Genomic DNA, 26,456 nt, shown 5'->3' with positions numbered 1-26,456 from the left:
ATGGTTTGGGGAATCGCCATATATAGCTACAAGAGAGAAGAGACAGTTAAAATTTAAACAACCACTAAATTATCAATCATTATCGAACCATTTGCTGATTGGCTCATACGTCAAATCCATTGGTGGGAATGATTCTGTCATGTTTGAGTCATAGCAGTGTACACATGTTAAAATGTAAAAAACATTCTATAGTTATCAGTTTACATTAAAAAATAAAATACTTTCCTCAAACTACCTTAAATTGTTTGAAGACTGACATTTCTAATTTGTATATTTCATTTTTAATCAGTCTATTATGAGAATTTACATGCACAAATGGTGTAAACAATGTATTCTGAGTTAAAGGCGTTATGCCCAACACTAAACTAGAAGCTATACACTTCCCTCAACATTAGAGCAGTGGTATAAAAAAAGGAAAAGTTTCATTTTGATTTTAATATAGACCTATACATCGGTTGGATTACTGTACTGTTAAGAATTCCCCAACTTTATTTATACACTGAGGAAATAATTGAACACTTGAGCTGAAACTCCCGACGTTTAGCGACTTCCCGACCAGCGAGAGGACGAGCTGAACCATGAGCAGACAGAGCAATCAATCACCACTCTCAGCAACAGGCAGTTGGAGCAAAATGGCCTGAGAGAGAACAGACAGAAGTGTGAATTGAGCTCTGGGGAAAAGTAACCAAGGCCATGTACTTTATTACTGAACTTAAGCAGCTGCCTCAAGGATTTGAACTTTTCAGCCCAACTGCATTAAAACAGGAAGAAGTCCATTTTCATCCCAGATGTACAGTAAAACCATAAAATGGATAGGCTTGTTTTGCGATGCCAAATGTATGTCAGATTATATACACAGAGATCAAAAACTGTGTAATCATTTAGAAAGGGATCACTATAGAACATTTAACCCTTATAGATTTCAAACCAGCACTTATAATCCAACATTAACTTTCTTTTAAATTTCACTAATACAGGCAGTACATTTTTATATTATAAAAATGGTTGTGGTTCATCATTTTACAGACAATACAAAACATATACCAACTGTTTAAACAAATAGATGAACAGACAAAAATTAATGAAATGAATGATGTAAAATGAAGATACTGGGGATAAACTGCTCATAGGTATGAATTAGAAAATGTTATGAGAAAAATGAGGGGGAAAAATGCTATTTGTCATATTTGTTAAATGGTCTGTAGTTAAATAAAGCTGTAGTTGAAATTGTATTGTATTATATTGAAATTCCATGGAAGTATTTAAACCAGAGATGAGGAAAATGTTTGAGTGAAAACCGTAAGTAGGGCGATATTTTACAAACATTTAATAATAAAAAAATAAAGTACCTATAAAATCAATTAAAATCTCTTAAAATCCATAAACTGCACGTTTACTGTACTGCCATTGCCATCCAGTGACCTCTCTGTACTACAATTTACTAGCCTAGTAAAGTTTCAATCGATTAGAAATAAATAAATGAAAGCCTGCCTATGTCACCCAGCATGAGCAAAGAGAAAAGGAAAAGGAGAGAGATAGATAAAGAGAGAGAGAGAGAGACAGCAGAGAGTCAAAGAGGTGAATACAGAGTGATAGGAGTTTATTGAGCATGCTACAGAAGCAGAAAGCACACAGGGGGCATACAGCATGAGCCTGGTAGACAAAAAGAATTTTAATCGCACCACTTCCAAATCACACTGAAATTTGTACAGATGTAAATCCTATGTAGAAAATATACACAGCCCTTCCATGATTTTTAACCTTAGACCACAGATTCTTTATACTTATAACGTAAATTAAGTTTACAAATTACCTCCCCAGTTCGAAGAAAAAAAAAAAAATTTTATGAAGAATTCACATGTTTTTTATTGGCTGATACATTTCTTTCTATTATTAGTTTAAATTTAACTTTTAAATGAAATAGCCAGATATCATGCAGGAGGTGGGGTCGACTAAAAAAAGGCACGGCAGCTTTGGTCCTAATGGTTGAGCTACTCTACCACTCCAAAGGATGAACAGCTTTGTATATTTTGTCATTTTTAACTAATTTTCAAAGAATTTAGGAAAAGCAGTGAAGAGCTCTGATAAGAAGCTGGTTGAGAAAATCCCAAAATGAATGCATGTAAATCAAACCATTTCGAATAGAGCTCAAATGCCCCCTCCCCCTCCCCCTGAAAAATGTAAAGAACTGAGGCGCAGTTAAATTCAGTCAAACAAAATGTTTGAAAATAATTTTTTTCAAGGACCATATGATTACCACAATTCACACAAATACATCAAAATTAAATCTTTCATGAAGATTTTATTTGAGAATTCTTTTTGTTTTCAAAACCTTAACAAGAGTGGGTGTCCAGTGCAAGTGCTAGGTCTGCGTGGGTACAAGCCATGATCTCAGATGGAACTGATCTACTGGTCGTCTTAGCCCGAAACTAAGCGGCACTGCTTTTTTGTATCTTGGAACGTTTTTCATGTATTTATATTTTAATCAACTCGTTGTTAATCGGGTAGCGGTACACTTAACAAGCTAATTAGCAAAGTGTTTGCAAGGTAAAATTAGTCAAATGTATAATTGTTCCTTATTATTTAAAACGTTCCATCTTTAGATGTGCTCTTTTAACCCAATCGCATCTACAAACCTAAGCGTTTGGTTCATTATCTTAATAAAACTTATCTTCAGAAAACAAGCATAGATCAGAAACAAAGGGATGGCATCCCTCCATGCTCTTTAATTAAAAAGTTAATTTTAAGGGCAAGTTGCATTGTTAGAGCTGGTTATGGCGTTCATAGTGATCATCTGATTACAAATATCCCTATCTAAACCAACAGACTTGTCTGCTGTCTGTAATCATCACTGAAGATGACCCTGAATGGAACTTGATCAGTTGTATGCCACTGTACGCAGCTGGACCTCACTACTGCCAGAAGTCATTTAAAAAAAAATAATAATAAAAAATAATTGCGCACGTGTGTAAAGGGTCGCCGGCAGTCATTTTTTATACTGCATTAAAACTGTCAGATCGAACAAATATACAAACAGAAATGTGTGCCAACAGGTGGCTGTTTATCAAATCATGCCACTCACATTCAGGTGATTCATAACTGAGCGATTTTTGGCTGACACGAAAAGCAAGCCTATAAAAAGCAGGCCTTAAAATGCTCCGATGTGGGTTTGCAAAAGATAAATTACCACATTTAAAATCCTACAGAACAGCAGGGCAAAGTGGTGTGTGGAAAAAAAAAAAAAACCTTACCACAAACAAAGAAATGTGCCTACACTTCTAGATCACCTGTAGAGAAAAATGTGGTGGGGTGAGATTATCCTGTTTTGTAAAAGTAAGGCACATTTTGCTGTGGGAGGAAAATTACTGAGGAAAAAAAAATGGAGCAATGGAGCATGTTTTTAATACGGTCTTCAGGAATGACTGATCTAATGTTGCTCAACACTCCAGAGGAAGTAGGGGATGAGAAAAGGGTGCAGGCTACACTGCCTGATCAGATGGTGGATTTGGAAAAGGAGACTCTGAGGCGATGACCACGGCCCATATCGTAGCTGTGAAGGTCGATCAGTGCTTGGATGGCCTCCTCCACAGTTGACATCTGGAGCAGAGCCATCTTGCGATCTCTTGTGTGAAAAACAAAGACGCAAACAGACAAATCAGAAACAAACTTGCAGAAACATGCATAATCGGCCTTGCTCTGCATATCTGAATATATTGTATTAAATTCCATACACTTGGCATACATGTACAAGAGTTCAGGCCATGTACAGATTGTAAGAGGAGCCCTACTCCTAATTACACTTAACATATAGTATCTGTGTGATTCATGCTGTTATCTGGGGTAGAACCACCTGCCATATGGCCACCTGGTCTCATATGACCTCACTAATGCTATTGTGGCTAAATGGGTTCTCTAAAACCTCTAAAATCTAGTGGAACGCTAGATACGTGGCTGTTTATGTAACAGATTAAAAATGGAATGGGTGTCCACACACTTTTGGCTAGATAGTATATTCAGATAAATCTGACTTTTTTTTTTTTTAAGTTATGAGTGGTTTAGCAGTTACATGTATGCAGTGAAGTTCTTACTGAAAGAATTTAAAGGCCTTCACAGTGCCTCCAGAGTTGGAGAAAAGTAGTCTCAGGTCCTCTTCATTCACCTTGTCGCTGTGGAAACACACAAATGTTCATGCTTGGCTCAACATCAATGGACATTGCACAAAACAGAAGGAGCGTGTCAATTCCAGAACACCCTAGACATCTGCTCCAAACTAACTAAGTAGCTCTAAACTAGTTAAGCATGTGCTTTGCCTGCTTCTGCTGTTCTACTCACGGGATGTTGGAGAGGTGCAACGTGGCTGAAGGAGGAAATATGTTCTGGAAATTCTTTGAGCCGGGCTTTTTAAAACGGTGTAGGGGTGAATTGATGAAGTCTTTAGTGAGGCCCTGGTCATCCAAGCCTTCTCGAGGAAGCTGCACTGTCTGGTGTTTGGAAAGGGTCACACGGATGATCTTGCCAAACATCTTCTGCCCATTCAAGTGGCTCATAGCTAGAACAAAACCGAAAACAAAAGTCATAATCGCAAAAATAAACCAAAGTAAGAACTAGATTTAAGGACACCATCTTGCAAATTCTTTTGATTAGTGGCTCAAGGTGCCTTAAGCCTAAATACAGACTTTCTAGGATAATATTTTTTTTTTATTATAACATCATCAAATCTGTCAGTAATCAGCTCAGCCTTCTGGACCCCCTTGCAGTAATTTGGCCCTACCCAACTGCGCCTGATTTCCGTCTGTCATCTGGATGAGGGCGCTGTCCTTCTTGTTGTAGAGGATTTTGACTCGTTGAACATCTCCATACACACCTTCAGTTAGACGGGAGGCAGATGGAGTAGGAAGAAAACGACATGCCGGAAGACAGGAGTGAACCATGAAGGACAAGTTAGTGCTTTACAGACCGAAGCCTGGACACGAAGATGGCATCTTAAATAGAAACAATCTATAGCACAGAGTGTTTTACAGAGTACAGAAATAAATATTCAGATACACCCTCCCATATAGAGGAGCTATGTGATGTGGAAAAGTTAAAAAACAAAAGCCTACATGCAAAATCATCAACCATGCATTACAATAAGCTGTACATGAGAAGAGACAGAGAGCAAGATAGAGACAGACTTCAAAAAGGCCAAAATAGACCTGATTAAAATGTGAACAAAAAAATTTTACTCGTAAATTAAAAGGTGTCCTGATTTACAGATGTTATATTAACTCAATTTTAAACTGACAAACTGAAAATGTAAGCTTTAAAAAAAATAATAATAAAAAAATTAATTAAATTAAATAAATCAAAATAAAGGAGGTAGATTGCCAACAATAACATACCGAAGAGGGTAAAGAGACTTTGGGGCGTAACCATCTTTAGAAGGAGAGAAGAGCAAGCAGCGTAAGACAGGAAGAGAGAAGAGTCGAGGTAGAGCGAAGATGAACAGATCATCCATAACGAAGGGTGGTTTCCCGCACGATGGTGAGGTGACCATGAAGCATGGGTCAGGGAAGTTAATTGGGGCGGGGTTGGTCCGAGGAGGAACATTTGTTTTGGTTTGGTTTAAATTTTTTTGTGTGTTTTGTTCAGGCGCAGAGCATGAACAGGAATGGGACAGGGGATTGGGGAGAAACAGGAGGTGGAGAAGAAAAGAAGTTGGAGAGGAGAAAGGGGGATGGGAGGAGGCATAAGAGGGGAAGGGTAAAAGCAATAAATAAAATGGATTTAAAGGGGAGGACAAAAATAATATACAGGTCAGTACACAGGAAATGCAGGTCAAAAATGGCAGGGTTCTCTATTCTTTCCTCTGTGTGTTTTTTTTTTTGGCTTCCAAACATCACTGTACATTTACACTGTACACTGCCAAATGTATGCTCCAAAGACCAAACGTGAGTTAAGGCACTTCTGTTGTAGCCTTACCCAGGAATGGGAAAAGTGAGCGGGCATGCAGACAACAGAGCAGACCAAGAGGCTGAAGTTTTAGGTAAGTATGAAATACAGGTAGCTTTGAATCTAAAGCAATGCAGAACTTTTTTTTTTTTTTTTTTTTTTTGTGATATGGCCATGCAGGAAATGGGCATGAAAACCACCTTGCAGAGTTATGGGTATCAAATAGAAACGTCATGTCATGTTTAAAAAACCACAGACCCACAGGAGTGTTCGGGAAAATAAAAACATGATGGGGGGGGGGGGGGGAAGAAACATATTACTGGGAGACTCTACAGAGAAATACAAAGAGAATTTGAGAGAGAGAGCAAGAGACAGATTGAAAGAAAGATGAGGTGTGGGGTGGAGCTACCACATTTCATACCAACTCTGAATAACTTAGAGAGAGGCAGTGGAACGTCAGGAGAAGGAGAGAGGAGTTACAGCTTAGAGAGAAAAGACAGTTAGATATTACTTCAAGACAGAGCAGCAGAAAGAGCAATAGACCAATAGAAAAGATATGAGAGACAGAAAGAGAGAGAGAGAGAGAGAGAGAGAGAGAGAGAGAGAGAGAGAGAGAGAGAGAGAGAGACAGACAGGCACAGTGGTCAAAACTTGTACAGAATGCACAGAGAGACCCTCCATTTTGACGAGAAATTGATCAAGAAATGCTTTCAGTATATTTATGTGCAAAACACATCTAGCACTTTGTTTACAACCGAAAATATTACGCTAACTGTAAATATACTGAAATGTCTTCAAAACAACTCACTGAGGATGGTGGTGAATCTACAAACTGCTCAATGCACATCAGGTGACCAATAAGAAACTACACCCGAAAGAGGAAAGTGCCGCAAATACCAACTAACAACCCTTTTCACCCAAAAAAGGTGCTGACAGCTCAATTGATAACTTTTTGCACTGTATCCAGAGTATAACAATGCTGTTGTACATATCTGAGTTTTACCTTAAAAGTTACTGAATAGATTTAATTTAATTTCAATTCACTTTTATTTTCATAGCGCTTTTAGCAGAAAAGCAGCTTCACACAGATAAATAAGTTGGAAGTTGGATAGATACCAAGTCACCGTTACTTGAGTTTTACACAATTAATACCTCTTTAACAAAACGCATCAAAATTGCTGTATTTAATCAACCCTGCAAACACTAATTCTTATATCTAAAAGCCAACAATGGTGTGCTTACGTTGTGCATGCGGGTTTTTTTTGCATATCACTTCTACCCTAATAAATATAATCCTTTTATCACATGCTTCCATGATGAGATACACGCAGAGTAAATATCTGAATGCAGTCATGTCTCAAAATATTTGCTAGACAATGTCTCTGCCTAAATTCCACTTCCTTCCAATACATTTAAGTACTGCTTGCTTTTTCTTTGTCTGACTGCATAATGTAATAATCTATAATTCCAGGGTCATGCAGAAGAGGACTGAGTCTGGTTCCTCTCAAGGTTTCTTGCTTAAGTTAGGTCATCTCTGGGAGCTTTTTCTTGCCACTGGCTTACTCATTAGTCATCCAGACCTACATGTGAATTTTGTGACAGCATTAATTGAATCTCTGATGTGCACGGGTCTTTGGATTTTCACAAAATACCTACTTCCATTCCACTTTGCACCTTTGCTAAATTCACTGAATTGTCTTCTAATACTGTAGTCCATATCACTGAACTTGTGTACACATCATTTCATATACACTTTATTCTTTCTATTCTATTAACAGTTTTTTATTTATTTATTAATATTAACCATCGTAACTCCTTTTTGCCACACACTTTATGCAGCTTGCTATTTTACACATTGTTATGGGGTATATTTCATGGCCTCTGCACCTGTACTCTGCTCAATTGCAATTTTAATCCAATGTAATCTAACAAGCTCACTTGGAGAAAAAAAAAAAAAAAAAAAGTGTCCATCATCTCAAAACACAACTGTTTTTCTTAAAACCTCTAAAATGCAAAAAACCTGTAATATTGATTTCTGCCATGATCTTTAATGACAGTAAATCAGCTTGCAGACTGAGTAGCTTCTCGGTTGATATTTGCGGCACCTTTTCCTCCATGTCATAATTGCGCAGCATTCTGTCATCATTAATCACTGGAGTCAATATTATATCCAATACAATTTGGCTGTAGTTGAGCAACTGTTTAAGAAACCATTTGGTTTGTGAGCAGTGACACCACAGACAAATGCACTTATGAGGACGCAGGACATTCTATCATCTTTCAACATCAAGTTCAACTCAATAGGCATAATGTCAATATTGCATAACCTGCAATAGGTCAAATGAAAATAATACAACAGTTGGACACAAACAACTGCCCTTCAAAATGTCACAGAACAAAAATAGGCATGTCATATGATGGTTATATTTGTATATATGTATGTATATGTGAATGTATATGTATGTATGTATATATATTTGTATGTATGTTAGCCAAAAGTATTAACTAAGCTTTAAGGTTTAACCCCTTATTTTTTTGGTAGTGGAGGGACAAGGATAATGATGCTAAGACAGCAGGGCTGTTATGCTGTCACGGTTTCAGGATTAGTCATGGTATAATATCGGACGTTTACCTCACCTGTTGACTTTTTCAAATCACGGATTTAAAAAGCCTCTCTGTCGGTCACAGCATTCCACCCGCTGCCCGATCCCTTTTCTTTTCCCTTAATGTCTAGCTTTGATTCTGAATGACCCCCGCTGTCATTCTCAGCAGATTATTAACTTAAACACACAAGTTCTCATACTGTGAACATTAAAAAAATGGCAGACTTTTTTTTTATTTAATCTCACTTTTGCCATCTCTTTGAGGAATTCTAAACAATGTTATCCGCCTAGGAGGTTACTATTTTTGTTAGTACTACTTTAAATATATTTCCTTAATGAAATTAAATGGGTCTACCTCCCAAAATATAAACAAATTTGTAATTGAAACTAAAAGCAGTTGCTATAAATAAATTAAGGATTGCGTTAAATGTATAGTGCCGCTGAAGCTTTCACTATTCTGTGCTACTTAAAGTGGCCTTCCTCCAGCAGCAGCTATCCTGAAGCTGAAATTAATTTCTTGTTCAGCAGATAATTGGTCATCGCTCTGTATAGACATCATTGAATGTCTTGCAAAAAAGATTGGAGATGAAATTAGAGATAAACTAGAAGATAATTACAGTTACAGGTTCATTTGCTTGTATACTGTATAAAAGGGATGTATAATGAATTCTCAGATACAAACGGTGTTGCTCAGTTGCATTATGTACAATAAGGGTCATACAGTTAAACACAAGGCCAATATAAAACTCAGTGTTTTGTTTTTTAGAGTATAATGTGAGCATTTTTTCATATATTGCAGTTAATGTATATTTCTGAGCCATATACATGTTTTCTTAAAACCACATGATGAACATGATGCTGAAAAATCTTAGAAGATCCAGTGAACTAAAAAAAAATATATATGATTCTTGGCAGATGATGACTGAACACAGAGAGTGTAGTACCAGAGACTGCTGAAGGCCTGACTGAACACATGACTGAGAATAGCCAGTAGAGGTGATAGCAGGTAGAGGTGTGTGTGTGTGTGTGTGTGTGTGTGTGTGTGTATACGAGAGAGGATGTGTGTGGGTGTGTTGGGTGGGATAAACTGACCTCATCATTGAGATTGCTGGCCAGCAGCACTGCACCAGCCGCTGAGTGTCCTGACAGAGCCACTCTCCCAGCTGCTGCCGCCGCCGCTGCTGCTGCACTTAGAGGACTGATCGACCCTGGAGGAGGGGGAGGGAGAGAGAGAGAATAAAAGCGAGATAAAGACAGAGGTAAGAGGCAAAAAAAAAAAAAGAATCAAAGAGAGGAAGCAAATAGTAAAAAACAAAAAGAAAGAGAGATAGAATGAAAGAGTTCAATCAAAAATCTAACACTCATTCCCAGCGACCTCTCTGACCAAACTGTATTCAGCGTGACTCTTTCAGTCAGACTAATCAGAACTGAGGAACATATAGACACATCAGCTTTTTACTACATGCTTCAGATGTGTAAATGTTTCAGATGCTCGCTCATACAGAACCGGCCCACAAGCAATTCTATTCTACTATATAACCCATTCCCTTCAATAATTTTTCGTTATGCAAAAAACTTTTTTTTTTTAATGATGCACACTATAAACAAAACAATTTCAACACAAAATAATTATTTGATATAATACAAAACACAAATTTCAAACAGTGGGGGAAAAGTAGATAACGTTTTTGGTTTTCCTCTAAAGTGCTACACATTTTGTTCAAATCAATGTTAAAAAAATAAAAATAAATCAGCATTATCTATATCTCATATATATATATATATGGCTTTGCCATAATTAAGCTGTGCTAAATCCCCTTATTTGCACAGGGTGTGCCAAAATACATATTTCCATCAATTATCTAAAACAGATACAGAATTGCACTTGATTGACCTTTGTAAAAAAAAATAAATAAAAACATTACATTATTTAAAACTGAGACTAAAATATATAATATATATAATTTACAAACTTGTAACTCTACAACCAAAGACACAACCTTGAGCCTGCGGGTGTATGTATGTATGTATGTATGTATATATATATATATATATATATATATATATATATATATATATATATATATATATATATATATATATATATATATATATATATAAAGACTGTATACAAGTGTGAGCTAAGAGAAAGAGAAGTAAGAGAATCTTTACTGTGCTGCTTTTAAGTGTTCTGGACTCGTTTTCATGACCCAAGATGAATACCAATTTGAAGTTTCTCCCAACACAAAAATACCACATTCATAGATGTTGCATAATGATTAATGGCTCTTTAACTGAATCTCCACAAAGAAATTTTTGTTTAGGAATAATAAATAAAACATTTTGACGTTTTATTTAGGCGTTTTTCAATTGGTGCTTCTGTTTGTTTGATCCATGGTTCTTTATTCGTCCTGTATTTACCATTTTTTTTTTTACCTTTTTATTAAATATTTTACTAGATGTAGTTTGATGTAACTTTAGCCAAAAAGCGTATATTTAAAAATCGGGAATGTTACTGCATAATTTTTTATTACAAATTAGTATAGAAATTGTATAATTAATTTATTTTAACATATGAATAAAATGTACACTTAGCTAATAATAATAACTTGTTAAATAATTTTTTGTTTTCAATTATTTGTATGCAACCCCTTACTCCAACACTCACACACACATTAAATATATAAACCTATAAGATTTTTGGGATCCTTCATTTGATTCTATCCCATCATTAACACTATACCCTTTACAAAATCTTCACTATCTATAAATCTATAAAAGCTACAACTGTGGAGTTAAAGTAAAAAGGCAGGACATTTATGCAGTTATTAGACATGCTTGGATTTTCTTTTTAAATACTGCAGACGGGTGACATTTCCCAGGCAAGTCTCGGCATATATTTCATGTGACACTTCTATCTGGAGCTGAAAAATCTAAATTTTTATAGACCTTCACTTATGCTATATTTTATGCTAACCAGAATTAATTACTTTTAAAAAAAATAAATTTTTGGTTTGTTTTTTGGAAGAACTTTTTTTTGGATGTCCAATTCTGATTATATAGGTTGATATTTGCGCTCAGTAAACAAGGTTCACAGCTTTACACTGGGTGAGTGCACAAGTTTTACCAAGAAGGGATGTGGAGTCCTTGCCAAGTGCAGCGGCCATCGATGGATCTACAGAAGGCTGGCCGTCTGCTGCAGGCAGCTCGGGTCTTGTGTAATCTCGACTTTTATCGTTGTTGTACTTCACATTTAAGTTGACCAGTTTGGAGAAGTCGATCCGCAGTGTGCAGCAAGAGTTATAGATGTTCTGTCCATCCAAAGACTTAAGACAACGACAAAGAGGTGGTAGAGCACATTATCTCTAAACAAGCTAGTTAAATAGGCAAACAAAGAGCAACGTTTTTTTTTATAGTCTTAAAATACCTTAGCGATTTATTCACACAAAGCAACAGTATCAAACAAAAGTCCAGTGTGGTGGCTATTTGATAAGCATCTCCCCAATTTGTTTATAGCTCAAAGACACACAGCTCAGCCCATTTAGTGTCCACTGGTTCACAAGACCATTTGGCTCATAAAAATACCTAAATAAAGCTGGCATGACGTAAAGCAACAACTATGCGATACAAAACACCTTTCCTGCCCTAAATCCTTAAGTTTTAGTGGATCAGCTTTCTAGCTGGGTAAATTATACTGCTGTTTAGTCTGTCTGCAGTTTTAGCTGCAACGGCGAAAAAAAACATACTTTCAGGTGGCTTCTATGTCGCCACTGCAAAAGGGGTCACAAATCATAAAATACTGTTACTTAACTCAGGCCTCTCCGAGGTACCAATGCCTTGTTTAAAACATCCACTTGATTTAAAGCAATGGTCTGATTCCTTAACTATGAATGGTCATTGTTATAGGTGATGGTATGATCAATGAATTATGTTAATTATATTAATGCATACTTATTTCACAATAGGATTGTCTTTGTCACATCAGCCCACTCACCAATTTGGCCTGTTGAGCATTTACAGGATCACTGAATTGCAGCAGCGCTTGGAATTGATTATTTTTGGTGAATGTGATTATCTTCATCACTGTCCCAAACTTGGAGAAGATCTAAAAGTGAAGGGATGCACAAGTCAAGTCAGTGTTTATTCAGTCCTGGATAAACATCTTTAAAATAACACAAACAAACAAAAAATTGCATTGTTGAGATGCTTGTGAAAAAGCTCTGACCTGCTGCAGGACGTCTAGAGTTACCGGGTAGAACATGTTATCGATGATGATGCGCAAGACTGGACTTGGCGGAGGTATTAATACACTCTCTCCTGCGGAGTCTGAGCTTGGAGAACCTCCCTCTTGAACGGCACACACTGCCTGCAGAACGGCCTGAGCACGCTGACAACGTCGAGAGGACCAATAAAATAGCAAACAATGCAAAAACAAAATCAAATTTGAGCCCATACCCATTATTCTCACACACACACACACAGGAAATAAGAGACAGAATGTAAAATGAAAGGCTTAGTTCTCAGTCCCTTCTGAACACCACAGTTTACAAAAATGAAATATAACCATGTGAAAAAAACAAACATAAGAAGATGTATGCAGACAGCCTACTGGATCCAAGATATCCTTCCCATGCATTTTTTATGTCCCCAACTAAACTGATCATGCTCCTTATGGAACAGTAAGCAACATTTGTGCAACCGTTAAGTCACAACAGCACATCAGGCATCCGGTTTTGTCAAGAGCTTTAAAATTATATCAGTGCTTATGTTTTATTTCCCTGATTTTGTTTTACTACATTACATTTGTTCTTAACATTATTTATTTAAATTGCATATTTTATATCGCATTGTGTTGTTTGATATTTATCACTAACTTTGAATATTTTCCACATGAATGTACTAAACACAAACTAAAAAAAGTATACACATGACCAGTGATAATTCAGCACTACAGGCTTTGGATAATAGGTTTTAACCTGACAAAACGATATCAGGACAGCAATCCAGAGCAACTCACTGACATTAATCTCACTTAAATAACTCAAGCTTCTCAATGCCCCAGCGGTAGAAGAATGGCAATTCTGGGCTTTAAAATCACAACCCTGTCCAATATCTTAAGTGCTGACCGACAAGAATTTAATATGTGTTTCTACTGCTGTTCAACATGTGAAGCTTAGAATTAGCTTAAATTTTTTATTTAGTAAGTAGGACTGCTACAGCTGTGTCCTTAACAGCTTATTTGTCCCAGTATTTTTCTACTGTAATGAGGCAGTTTACATTTACGGCATTTAGCAGACACCCTTATCCGAAATGATGTACAAAATGCTTTAAAGTCTCTATGAATGAATAAATCAACACCTTTTCTCTAGGTTGCAAACGTATGATACCAGGTAATGTGTACACTATGCACTTTACATACAGTGTAACAGGCCACAACAACTCCTTCCATTTATATAGCCACAGATACAGACACCACCATGGGTTTAGCAATAGGTATGCATGCAGTCAATATTTTAGTCCAGTACACCTTTGTTGCACACTGGTTAGTTTGATCGGCTGCAAACGTTTGTGCGCACCCCTGGCTTAAACAGCGCAATTTGGCAGCCACAGTGCCATAAAGGACAAAGCAAAAAAACGAATAAAAATGAATAAAAATAAAAACACAACTCTAAAAGTACATGCAGTTGTCAATATACCTTTAAATAAATAAATAAAAATTTTCGAATACTATACAGTGGCTCTGAAAGGGCTATGATCTGAGCAGACATCAAAAACAACTCAATGTTGCCAGGTCAGTTTTCTGCAGACTAAAAGACAAAAGCTATTTTGAACACTGCCTCATTACAGTCTTTATCACATGATGTTACTTTTAAGTATCACACTGTATTTTGCAATCACACTCATTAATGTGATTGTTAAAGTTTATTAAAGTATCATACAGAGTAACAAAGGAGTCTTGCTATATACCATATTGGGTCATGCTTAAATTCAGATCAAGAGACATTAAGATTGCAGATAAAAAGGGGGTCTTAGAGGGAGGGGGAAAAAAAATTAAATCAACTGAAACCACTCAAAAGACATCCTGAAATGTCTTTTTAATTTGATTTACATTAAAGGCTTAAGAGCTTAACACTAGCATTTGCTTAATAAGGAAACTCCAATCAATTGTGGGTACTAGCAAGGTGAAAAGAAATAAAACAACTATTTTCAAGCCTGACTAAGTAAAAACAAGCGGCGTGCTTTCAGATCCGAGCCATTTTCAGTCTCATGTGAGTGGGAGGTCAGAAAAGAGATCACAAAATGAACAAAAAAAAAGATGAAGCATAGTCAGTGTGTGCAATTCTTAATTAGCAGTTCTTCTATGTGTTTTTCCTAGAAACAAAAGGGCAAACCCACCCTCTCATTCTGTTCCTCATACTTGATGCTATTCACCATTTTCAAGCAGGCTTGGTTCCATGAAGCAGATTCATTTGCATTTGGCCAGTTGTAATAGAGTAAGAAGATTGGGGTGAAATAGAAGTCAAGTGGTTAAATTGTTTAATGCGTTTAAATGCCTTATTTGTTTATGTTATGAGGAACTAATCATTTATTTGATTTCATTGTTTGTTTGTTTGTTTTTAGGTCTGAGGCGTATGCAAGCGTGGAATGGAAAAGTCGTCCAGCATACAGTTTTGTTAACATTCCCAGATGTGAAACCTTGTGTTCTTTTGCAGCAAGAATTTTGGATCTCAATTTGACGAAGCAGCAGCACGGTGTAATGAATGATTTGCTAACCTGATTGAGTGCGCTGTCGGTTTTGAGCTCTTTGTGGTTGGAAAACTGGATACACACAGGAACATTTCGCACTTGAGGGGTCACAGCCGAGTAGTAGTTCACCATGGTTATAGCTGCTTCCTCAGTTCCAAGCTCCAAAAAAGCCTGTGGATGATAAACATGTAATAGTAAGTATACAGAGTGAAAGAACATTTGGTTACAATAAATAAATATTCCCTGTTTTACTATTTTCAGTAGACCGATTGTAATTTAAAATAATATTGCCTCCATCTAGTTGGAAGGAGACGTAAGCAACCTTTAATAGCTTCCAAAACACAGATAGTTAAACAGATTGTTTTACAAATAAATTGCACTATAATAGCTTAGCTTTTTATTATTATTTTAGACAATTTAATCACCATATTACAACATACATAAATTTAAGTAACTGGCAAAAAAAACATTGTGAATCTTCTGAAACCTGTTCTAAAAATACTAATAAAAAAAAGCAACTATTATTTTCTTTTTATTCTGTTCTCACACCTGATTTTTGCCTTTCAGCATCAGGATATTGGTGACTTTCCCAAAGGGCAGGCCCAAGGCGATGACTTCAGTCTCAGAAACCTCGTTTGGAAGTTTACGGATGTGAATAACTCTGGAGGGTGGGTTGTCCATGCTGTCTTCCACTCTCAGTTTTTTGCTGTCACTTCCATTAGCTGAAAAATGAAGCACAAATTCAGGTAGGTCATCATTTCGTTTAATTCGAGGCTTTAAACACACACTGAATGTAATTCTAAACTTCTGGCTTTCACACATTTTATAAAGTGGTCCATCAGTGTTTATGTCTTCAGTAGTTCATTGTAATCATATGCTAATTTGTTACAGCCGACAAATTAGAAACAGCGACTCAAAAGTCTGACACCAACAAGATATAAAAAATGTATATCATGCTTTAAAGGAAGCCTCCAACAATAAAATGCTGTCTAGTCAGTGTAACTTTTAAATATATCCAATGTACCCAAGATATGTCATGAATGTCATTTTTACATACACTCTAGATGTTAGGGGTGTAACGATGCACGTATTTGTACCAAAATTTCTCAGTACAGGGCTTAATGCAAGCCTTTTTACGTGCCGGACAGAAGTTTTTGCTTTTTCCTCATCCAAGACTGAAGATTTTTCATTGGCTTTTAAGGTCTATTTCATTTTATTACGTTAAGAGTGCTACATTGGTAACTTAACTGAATTTTAATTTTATAATTAACTGAAACAAAGAATCCACCCGTAATGTGTCTGCTCAGAGACGGGTTCTGAGTTCCGACAGGACAGTTAAAATCGGAGTTCTCTCAGGAACGTATTAAGTGGTGGACCGCAATTTTGTTTAGTTTACGGCTCACACTTTGAGTGATTTTATGTGATATTTTATATATATATCTTATCAACTTGAAAACATACACAACAATGCGAGGGGTTTAAAAAGAGAAAGAAAGAAATAATTAAAACGCTAAAGAATCCACAGCGGCTAATGCTAACGTTATGGATTCTTTAGTGTTTTTTGTCCAGCTTCAAGTATGCCTCTAAAAAGGAGAAAATCGTGCCAATCCCACACATCGAGGGAGTGAATGAATGAAGGATGTAAGGAAGGAATGGGCATTATGTCCTTCTGGTAATCCCTGCATTAAACTTATTGTGGATTTATTTATTTAATTTGTATTTTTTTTTTTTTTTACTTACCCTTAACTGAAGTGTTCGGACTACTGTAAAGACTGCCAGAAAGCAGATCATCTGAACTTCTCTGAAAAGAAAATCAAAAGGCCAACTTCAATGAGGTGTTATTAAAAAAATAAATAAATAATTACATTATATTTTACTGTAAATCTAATATTAAATCCATTAAACGTTACACTATGTACCTTTGACATACTCATTAAAATGATTACAGTAGCTTACCTTTACACCTACTGCAACATCACTAGCGATGCTGAGGAAAAACAAAATTTATGTTTATGTAAACACCAGCAGTTATATCATATCACCAGCAGTTATATCATATTCATCTGTCCAGTTTTTAGTGACTGTGCCCAGTGTAGTCTCAGATTCTCATTCTGGGCTGGCAGGCATCAAAATCCTGATAGGAACTACTTCTGTTTTAAAATGCTTTTCTGATCACTATGGTTGTTCAGTGTGGTAAGTGTGGTTAATTCTTCAAGATGTTTGGAACATCTAAATAGGGCTGAAAAGATTCCTTGAGTAACTCAAGGTATTACAAAAATTATTACAAAATGATTTGCCGCGATGCTTTATTTAGTCCATTTAACTACACGCGGAACATTGTGTTTCCTACGGACCATTATTACTGTCACACCACCCGCTAAACTCTGGAGCACGCTGGACAGGTAACACAAGACGCTGGAAAATAAAAAATAAAAAAATGAAGGAACGGACCAAAGAAAGTGTCTGAAAGTTTGGGATCATTTCAAACTAAAACATAAAGAAAGAAATATGAAATTATTTTTAACTATTTAACTATTCGATAATGAAATTGGTTGTCAACAAATGCCATTATCAATTAGCTGGGCTGCTCAATTTAAGGCCGCTTGAAAATGGCGGACAGTACAGGGTTAATCGACTTGCGAGCATCAGGTTGCGCAATCGCCTCGCTCGCAACATAGTGATGGACTTTATATTACATTTTTACTCACTGTTGTGATTTTTGCAAATGCCTATGCATTTGTACACCATTTCTTTCCCTTTTAAAAATTTTTTATTAAGCCTGTTAGCTTCCTGCATTTCTCTGTTTTATTCTCTTTTTAAAGCATTTTTCTCCTACAACAGTAACTTATCTGTTTTATCTGTTTTCAAACGTAATTTACTGCGGCTTTACTATACATTCAAATGCTTGTTTTCAAATGGTGTATAAATTATGCATAAATCATTTAATTATTATAGAAACTAATTATATTATCTAGGTGTCAACTTGCCATCTGAAAAATATAAATATATAAATATATATAATATAAATGTTGATTTACAGAAATTGCTTTACAGACTCAGATGGTGGGTTTTTTTGTTGTCTTTTTTACAAAAAGAAACTCCTCAACAAGCAGCTACTATGAGCTTTATAATGTCTAAATTAATGATAGTTAAACTCACTGTGTAGCTTTTGCATTTTTTAAATACACTTTTATACATAAATACCCTGAAATAGAGTTTTATATAGTTATAATAAGCAATAGATCTAATTTAAAAAAATAAAAAATTGTGTACCCAATGAATTGAAAGAAAAGAAAAATAATCGTCGGAGTAATCAATTACCAAAATAATCGTTAGACGCAGCCCTTATATACAGTGCATTTAAAAAGTCCCTCTGTCGTGGCTGTGTAGATCAGGCAGTGGAGCACGTTTTTAAAGCTGGCGATAAATACACGGATTTAGTGCATGGAAAATTTCAAGCGTTTTTTCCGGCCACAAGAAAACTACATCTTGATACTGTGCGAGATTTAATAAATAAATACATGAGTGAGAATAACAATGAGTTTCATTTAACGAATATTTTCCTGACTTTTTGAATGCACTGTATTTGCACTTTGATGCAACACGCCAATTAAATGGGTTTAGTTTTCACCGATATTCTTGTATGCAAATTCAGCAATAAAAATGTACATTTTTCTGAAAAGGAAACAAATTACTTGTTCATTTTAAAGAGACCCATACAGCGTTATCTGTGTAAAGTTGCTTTGAGACAATGTTCATTGTTAAAAGCGCTATACAAATAAACATTAATTAAATCAAAAAAAATTATTTGACGAAATAATCGTTAAAATTCGCGATTACTAAATAATCGATAGCAGCCGCCCTACAACCAACCATCCGAGTTTCTCCAAAAACTGTACTCCGAGATCAGGGGCAAGCCAGGCATTTCACACCTAGGCCTTCAGTGGTGTCCTAGCTTAATCGATCCACCTCTTAATAGCATCACTACGATGCCACGGCTATAAAAACCATCAATATCGTACTGAGACGCAGTACAACCCAACACCGAATCACAAACAAGTATCTAATGCAGCGAGATTGAATGCCAGCAAGAAACCCAATTAACACAATTCAACGAGTCTCCTTTCACTGTAGCCACAGCTGCACCATCTGCATGCATCAAAAGCAGAATCGACATTATCCTCATAAAATGACCCCGGGTTTTTGCTGTATTGTAGTACATTTTGAGTACTAGGGATTAGGTTTTGCTGGGGATTCGAAATTAATGCAAATTGTGCCTTTTCGTGCAAATTCTAGAACATGAACAGAAGATCTTGACCTGTACATGGTTGTATGTACTGAACTGCTGCCACATGATGGACTGAGTAGATCAATGCATGAATGAGGAAAATACATGGACAGTGCAATAACAATACGGTTCTATGGTTGATCAGGATGTCAGCTGGGATTTAACTATTATTTTAACATCACAAACAGAACAACAGCATACTCTGGGATTTAGGATTTATCTCATTTTTATTCATATTTGAGAATATTATTGGTTATATCACGTTTAGGTTCTTCACAGTGAAGCCGGTTTCTAACAAAGAACCCCATTGAGGCGTAACTAATCAATAGCAATACTGAAATGATTTTATGGGAGTCGCATATTCCGGTCTGATTTAACCGATATACATCAAATATATTATAATAAAATGTCTTGCTCGTGTTAGTAAGGGTTTTGTAACGGAAACAGGATTGTATCTTGAATCCAGTAACACAATAAAATGCGGCTAAATGCTAGCAAAGCCTATTTGGTGCTAGCTATTAGCACGAGCTGAGCTAAGCTAAGGCGAATGCTATCTTCATTTCTGTCTTTATATCTTTTTTTAACCAAAAAGCGGAAAGCGTTTTTTTTCCAACGTTTCCACCAACATTTCGCACTCACCCGTCCATTGCAGGGAAAAGGAGACTGTTTTCCACCTTTAAAACTGGATGATGGTAAAAAAAAATTACACGCAAAATGGAGGCGAGGCTGCAGCTTGTCTATTACTGTGTATTTGTGTGTGTGTGTGTGTGTGTGTGCACATGTCGTGCAGAGCCTCGGGTTGCCAGGTCAGGGGTAAAATCCACATTCCCAATAATGTCTAATTCTGCTTTTCCAAACCCAAGAAAACCTTTTAAACCCATCACTCTTTTATACCTAATACTCTTTTAAACCCAAGAAAACCCAAGACTCTTTTAAACCCATTACTTCTTTACACCTTATACTCTTTTAAACCCAAGAAATCCCAAAACTCTAACAAAGCCATTACTCTTTTACACCTAATACTCTTTTAAACCCAAGAAAACCAAAGACTCTTTTAAACCCATTACTTCTTTACACCTTATACTCTTTTAAACCCAAGAAATCCCAAGACTCTAACAAAGCCATTACTCTTTTACACCTAATACTCTTTTAAACCCAAGAAATCCTAAGACTATTTTAAACCCATTACTTCTTTACACCTAATACTTTTTTAAACCCTAGAAATCCCGAGTCTAACAAAGCCATTACTCTTTTACACCTAATACACATTTTAAACCCAAGAAATCCCAATAATTTTTCAAAACCATTACTCTTTTACACCCAAGATTCATATAAACCCAAGTCTCTTTTAAACCCAATAAATCTCAACATTCTTTTTAACCCAAGACTCTTTTAAACGAAATACTCTTTAAAACTCAAGACTCTTTAAACCAGAGATTCTTTCAAACCCAATAAATCTCAAGACCTTTTTACACCCAAGACTCTTTTAAAGCCATCACTCTTTTAAAGCCAAGACTCTATAAACCCAATACTCTTTTAAACCCAATAAATCCCTAGATCCTTTTAAACCCATGACTCTTTTAAACCCAAAAACTAGTTCCTTCTTCTTTGGATATTTGTAATATATTGATTACAATATATATTGATAAAATGCAGATAATTAAATTAGGTATTTATACCAAATTAGGTGCCACACCACAGTTTTCCTAAAACACTGTATATAATTGTATATCCCATTAACCAGTAATTGGTTCCTTTATTTTGATAATTTGGATATTTGTTTTAAATACCGCAATACAAAAGCTTAACCGAAGTAACCGAATACGAACATGTGATAAACAAATGCAGGCATGCCCAAATGCCAGAATCATTCATAGGGTATCATTAATATATGGGCATTTAATTTGCATCATCACAAGTCATTCGTACTACTGGCGAAGTATACCTAAGCATGCACAGAATTTGTTTCGGTTTTAGAGTAAACCACCAGTGCACAATCCACACATAGGCATAGCACAGCAGTGATGTTGTCCTCATCTTTTTCATTAGGACAGCTCAGAGTAAAGTCACACACAAAATACATTTTGTTGACAAATACATTTTGCAAAGGATGCTTTGCCTTCCTCTGTTATTTAGTATGTAGGAAGTAACATAATAGCCACTATTTTATTTTGGGCTGGACAAGATAATGATATTAATAATGATCACTATTGTGATGTACTGTATTATGCCCCAATACACTTTTTTAATATGTTGGTATTTTTAGTAACTGTCAGGTCAAGGTAATTTAAATGAGGGTACAATATATATTATTATATTATTTAATTAAAATAAATGTAATCAATATATTACAAATATCCAAAGAATAAGGAGCTAGTTTAAAAGAGTCTTGGGTTTAAAAGAGTCTTGGGTTTAAAAGAGTCTTGAGTTAAAAAAGATCTTGGGTTAAAAGAGTCTTGGGTTAAAAAGGATCTTGGGATTTATTGGGTTTGAAAGAGTATTGGGTATAAAGACTCTTGGGTTCTGAAAAAGTATTAGGTTTGTAAGAATCTTGGCTTTAAAATAGACTTGGGTTTGAAAGGGTCTTGGGTTTGAAAAAGGTTTTGGGTTAAAATGATATTGGGAGGTTTTTTATATATATATATATATATATATATATATATATATATATATATATATATATATATATATATATATATATATATTTATATATTTATATATATATATATATATATATATATATATATATATATATATATATATATATATATATATATATATAAAACCATTTGAATTCTTAAGAAACCACTATGTGAAGGTAAAGCATGAGTAACAACCGCTATACACTAAGACACATTTGTGGCATTTGCCAGACGATTTTACTGGAGTGACTTACAATTATCTTCTTCATACAACTGAGCAGTTGAGAGTTAAGGGCCTTGCTCAAGGGCCCAGCAGTGGCAGTTTAAACATGCTATGAAGCCACCCCTTTATAAAGATAATAAAAATAAAGATGCAGACAGTGTTTTGTGTTACAATCCTACATGCAGTGCCAGTTGGTGGGTCAACTTAGTTTTATGGGAAAACCACGAATCTGGCAACACTGACACACACACACACACACACACACACACACACACACACACACACACACACACACACACACACAGACCCTATATGAAAGAAGGTTGTTGTGTCAAATACACAAAGGTACTAATGAACAGCTCTAAGCTATTTAGCCATGCATCTACATTCACAGCAGTAGGATACTACGTCCGTGCCATGTCCATGTTAATGGGGTGATGAGAATGATTCACCACACAAATAGATCACAGCTGTGGTGCCTTTTCCACTGATGTTGGGTCTACTGCTACAGTTAAAAAAAATAATAATAATAATAAATAAAAATAACAGTGCAGATGGCAGGTATAAACTGTCAGATAGATATTATAAGTAACTATTACATAGAGACACATAGTTAGGATATCTAGTACAGCAACCTTCCAGGTTTCAGGTAAATGCTGACTGATGCACAAGTGTTGGCACTGGAGACTCATTCCAAAATCCTCTAGAATAAGCCTCTCCTTACAAAACAAGTCACCATATAAGCCGTTACCATAGAAACAGTAACATATTAGAATAAGTGCATTTACATAAATCTAATTTGCTTGCCTTACCTTGCTGTAATGGATAAATAATAAACAGCCTTTCTACAAATCAATGAAGGTGGTCTGAATCATTATATTGTGAGGAAATAATGAAGTGTTACTTTAATGCTAGGTGTATTTTATGCTAGGGAGACATGTCCTCACTGCTTTTTGAAAGTGTAGCCTGTTAAAATCTCTTATATAATCGCTTGTGACAGAGAGCTTTCCAGACACTTTCTAAAAATGTCACTAAGACCATGTGGCACTATTCCTCACCAATGAGAGTAAATGCACTGACAGTAAATAAGAACAGTGCTGTTGTATGTGTGAGGATAATGAAGATACAAACTGAATGCTGGGATTTTTTCCTCACGAGAGTCAAGTGCAGTGGGCAAGGGCTACCTGATAATAGCTTATTAAGATAAATGTGGGCATTATCTACTGCCCATCTTCTCAATTGGATTGTTGAGAACTCAATCCAGCAGAAGATCAACAGCAGCAAAAAGCTAGGACACAATGTCTTCTTTGAATCATTATGATAGAAAATAAGATATGTTATGGTTGCGCAATGAATATTTATCCATCCTATCTTATAGAAATAACTATAAAATGTACAGGTTAGAAATACAGCAACACTTACAGTAAATAAAACATACAGAACATGCACATTAATGATGAGGGAAATGTCTTATTATCAACTCCAGGAGGTAATGAAGAAATATGTTCTCACCAATAAAGGATTTCACAAAAAAACAACACAGTTTGTAAGAGAGTTATATTCTGAATCAAGTTTCCACCTAATTATGCGCTGAAATGTAAGGAACAACCTCCCAGTTGATTTCTTATTGTTAACTGCCCTTTGTAGGAATATACACTGTATATTCTTAGCTTTAGAACCTTTTCCTCTGGTTAATTTTAAAGCATACCGTAATTTCCGGACTATTAAGATCACCAAATATAAGCCGCACCTGAATTTTACAAATAGTGGTATTTTGGGAATAGCATGCCAGAAGCGAGCTCTCCCTTCACCCTGACTCAACGCATTACAACGGCTTGTATCTAAACAGTAGCCGACCAAGAAAGTCATTGTTCACTGTCTTCCTCCTTCCTTTCACAACTATTTCTCTTGGGAGTTTATCTAGCTTTCTAGGGAGCTTATCTAGGGAGTTTTTTGGCTTGAAGTTTGTAAAACCGGGAAAAACCCAGGAAAAAAATCATAAATTAGCTACTTCGTTGTTTAAGCCACGAGGTTCAAAACATGGGAAAAAAGTAGCGGAAAATACGGTATTTGCCTTAAATTTTAATAAATAATTTAATTCAGTCACAAGTCCACGTAATTGAGCTGATACTATAAAAATAATATATTTAGCACATTACATTAAAAAACCTGTGAATTAATGCAGTATAATCCACCGTCCAACCTCAGATCAGATTTGACATTGACAAAATGAGGATGGGTTCCCCTTTTGAGTCTGGTTCCTCTCAAGGTTTCTTCCTCATAACATCTAAGGGAGTTTTTCCTTGCCACAGTCACCATGGCTGCTCATCAGGAATAAATGCACATCATTCACCTTAACTGTTGATTTCTGTAAAGCTGCTTTGAGACAGTGTCTGTTGTGAAAAGCACTATACAAATAAACTTGACTCGACTTGACTTGACAAAATCAATCAAGATTTCAAATCCTGGGGTTAAACAGGTATAATTAAAGAAAGATATGTAAAGTTTAAATTTAAAAGTAAAGCCATAGAAATATAAATAAATCTTAGTTAACAATGTTACTAATGGCTTAGAAATAGCAGCAAAATGTGCGATGGTAAAATGATGGGTTTTAGGCTGTTTTTCTTACAATTAAAACAAAATGCCCTTGTCTGAGTTTCTGGTGTTTAACTCTTGAGATATTCATTGATGCCACACTTGATGGTCCTAAAACACGATTTGAAATCCAGTATGTCAGTCATTAACTGATGTCTGAAGGTGCTAAAGCCATTTAGACCTTTGAAAAAACACAGTAAAGAGATTTGAAGAGCTCAATATGAAACCAATTGTTGTTCATCCAAGACTAACAGCCTACTCACTGCTGATGCGGTGAATTACTATTCTAATTATTATTCATTATGATACAATTATGTTCTGCCATTTACATCATTTTAAAGCTCTGCTCTCTACATTGCAGCAATTGCCTATTCCCCGGTAATCCTTAGAAAATATTATAAGCAGACGCACATTATTTTATTTGCTCATTGTTTCATGCTTAATACAAACGCATTCTGTTACACTTCATATATTTGTTTTTGATATTTACCCTATAGTGTTTGTTCAAAAACCGTGCAGTAATTTGAACTATAGTCATTAATGGAATGATTTAGACAAAAAAAAAAAAAAAAAGAAGATATTTCCTCTTACGATGAACAGAGATGATTGGTGTCCAATGTTTTCTTCTTTGGTTACAAGAAATGGAAGTTTATGGCAAAATTTTTTTCATCTATAAAACACCAATATTTATACATTTACAAGCTTGTTTAAATCTATATTATCTGCTGTATCACATACAGTTTTGTGGTTTGATTTTGTTCTCCAAATACAGAACAGAACAATAATTAATCGCACTAAGAAAACGGTATTTCAAGATGGTTTCTCCAAAACAATGCAGCGTTCAGCTACTCTAACTATGAAGTTTTGTTCATGTGAATAGATCACAATAAGTCACACTGTGGAATAATCTGTGCAGCATGGCTAGTCTGATGATGTTGGGATGGCATTTTGACATCTAATCACAGTTAACCCAATTCATTTTATGGCTGTTTTGCCTTTCCAAAAAATATATTTTTTCGTTACTGAAAACATACTTTTCCAGTTTTCAGCCACAGCAATAACCAATGGGTTTTTCCCAGAATGTCTTATATTTACAGAGGGAGCATTGTGTGAGACTTCCAAACATTTATACCTAACATTATCCTTGTAGTCCAGAACAACGCAAAAGAAACAGTCTGATGTGTTATTTATCTGACTGCATTCAGGGTTAAGGAGGGACTTACACATCATACACATTACATAGTTTCTTATTTTTGAGTCAGTAATTTTTATCATCTTGAAATCCTTTTTGCTTAGTTAGATTTCAGTCTGTTATGTATTTACATAGAAAATGGCCCAGGGTTCGGTGGAACTATCAGGCCAATTGGGCTAGAGGTTGAAGAGGAGAGATAAAATGGTGTCAGAGTGTGTGGCACAGCTACAGAATT

General features: G+C 35.6%; 2 protein-coding genes across 2 annotated transcripts in view; one reads left to right on the top strand and one right to left on the bottom strand.

The window, feature by feature from the left end:
* Window positions 1-26,456, top strand: part of LOC310729533 (NACHT, LRR and PYD domains-containing protein 3-like) — a 191,808-nt gene that overhangs the window by 43,163 nt on the left and 122,189 nt on the right. The gene's annotated exons all lie outside the window — the stretch shown is intronic.
* On the bottom strand, window positions 1,584-20,345 carry ptbp2b (polypyrimidine tract binding protein 2b). The gene is made up of 14 exons (XM_083547687.1): window positions 20,209-20,345; window positions 17,238-17,268; window positions 17,022-17,082; window positions 15,831-16,003; window positions 15,309-15,452; window positions 12,760-12,921; window positions 12,529-12,639; window positions 11,662-11,860; window positions 9,627-9,742; window positions 5,382-5,415; window positions 4,772-4,864; window positions 4,333-4,549; window positions 4,089-4,166; window positions 1,584-3,622 (listed from the first exon to the last, which is right to left on the bottom strand). Exons 1-14 carry the CDS (start codon window positions 20,214-20,216, stop codon window positions 3,493-3,495), a joined length of 1,557 nt encoding a protein of 518 aa, XP_083403813.1. The 5' UTR covers window positions 20,217-20,345; the 3' UTR covers window positions 1,584-3,492.

The sequence above is a fragment of the Silurus aristotelis genome (genome assembly GCF_946808225.1).
Source record: "Silurus aristotelis genome assembly, chromosome: 8".
NCBI classification, from domain to species: Eukaryota; Metazoa; Chordata; class Actinopteri; order Siluriformes; family Siluridae; genus Silurus; species Silurus aristotelis.
Note: the sequence above shows the minus strand (reverse complement) of the source record. Positions and strands in the feature narration are given on the sequence as shown.

Excerpts from the sequence above, each read along its gene's own strand:
- ptbp2b (XM_083547687.1), bottom strand. Across the intron at positions 16,004-17,021 it reads TCCGAACACTTCAGTTAAGG|CTAATGGAAGTGACAGCAAA; the intron begins GTAAGTAAAAAA and ends TTCATTTTTCAG. Across the intron at positions 5,416-9,626 it reads CCAGCAATCTCAATGATGAG|ATGGTTACGCCCCAAAGTCT; the intron begins GTCAGTTTATCC and ends CTCCTTCTAAAG.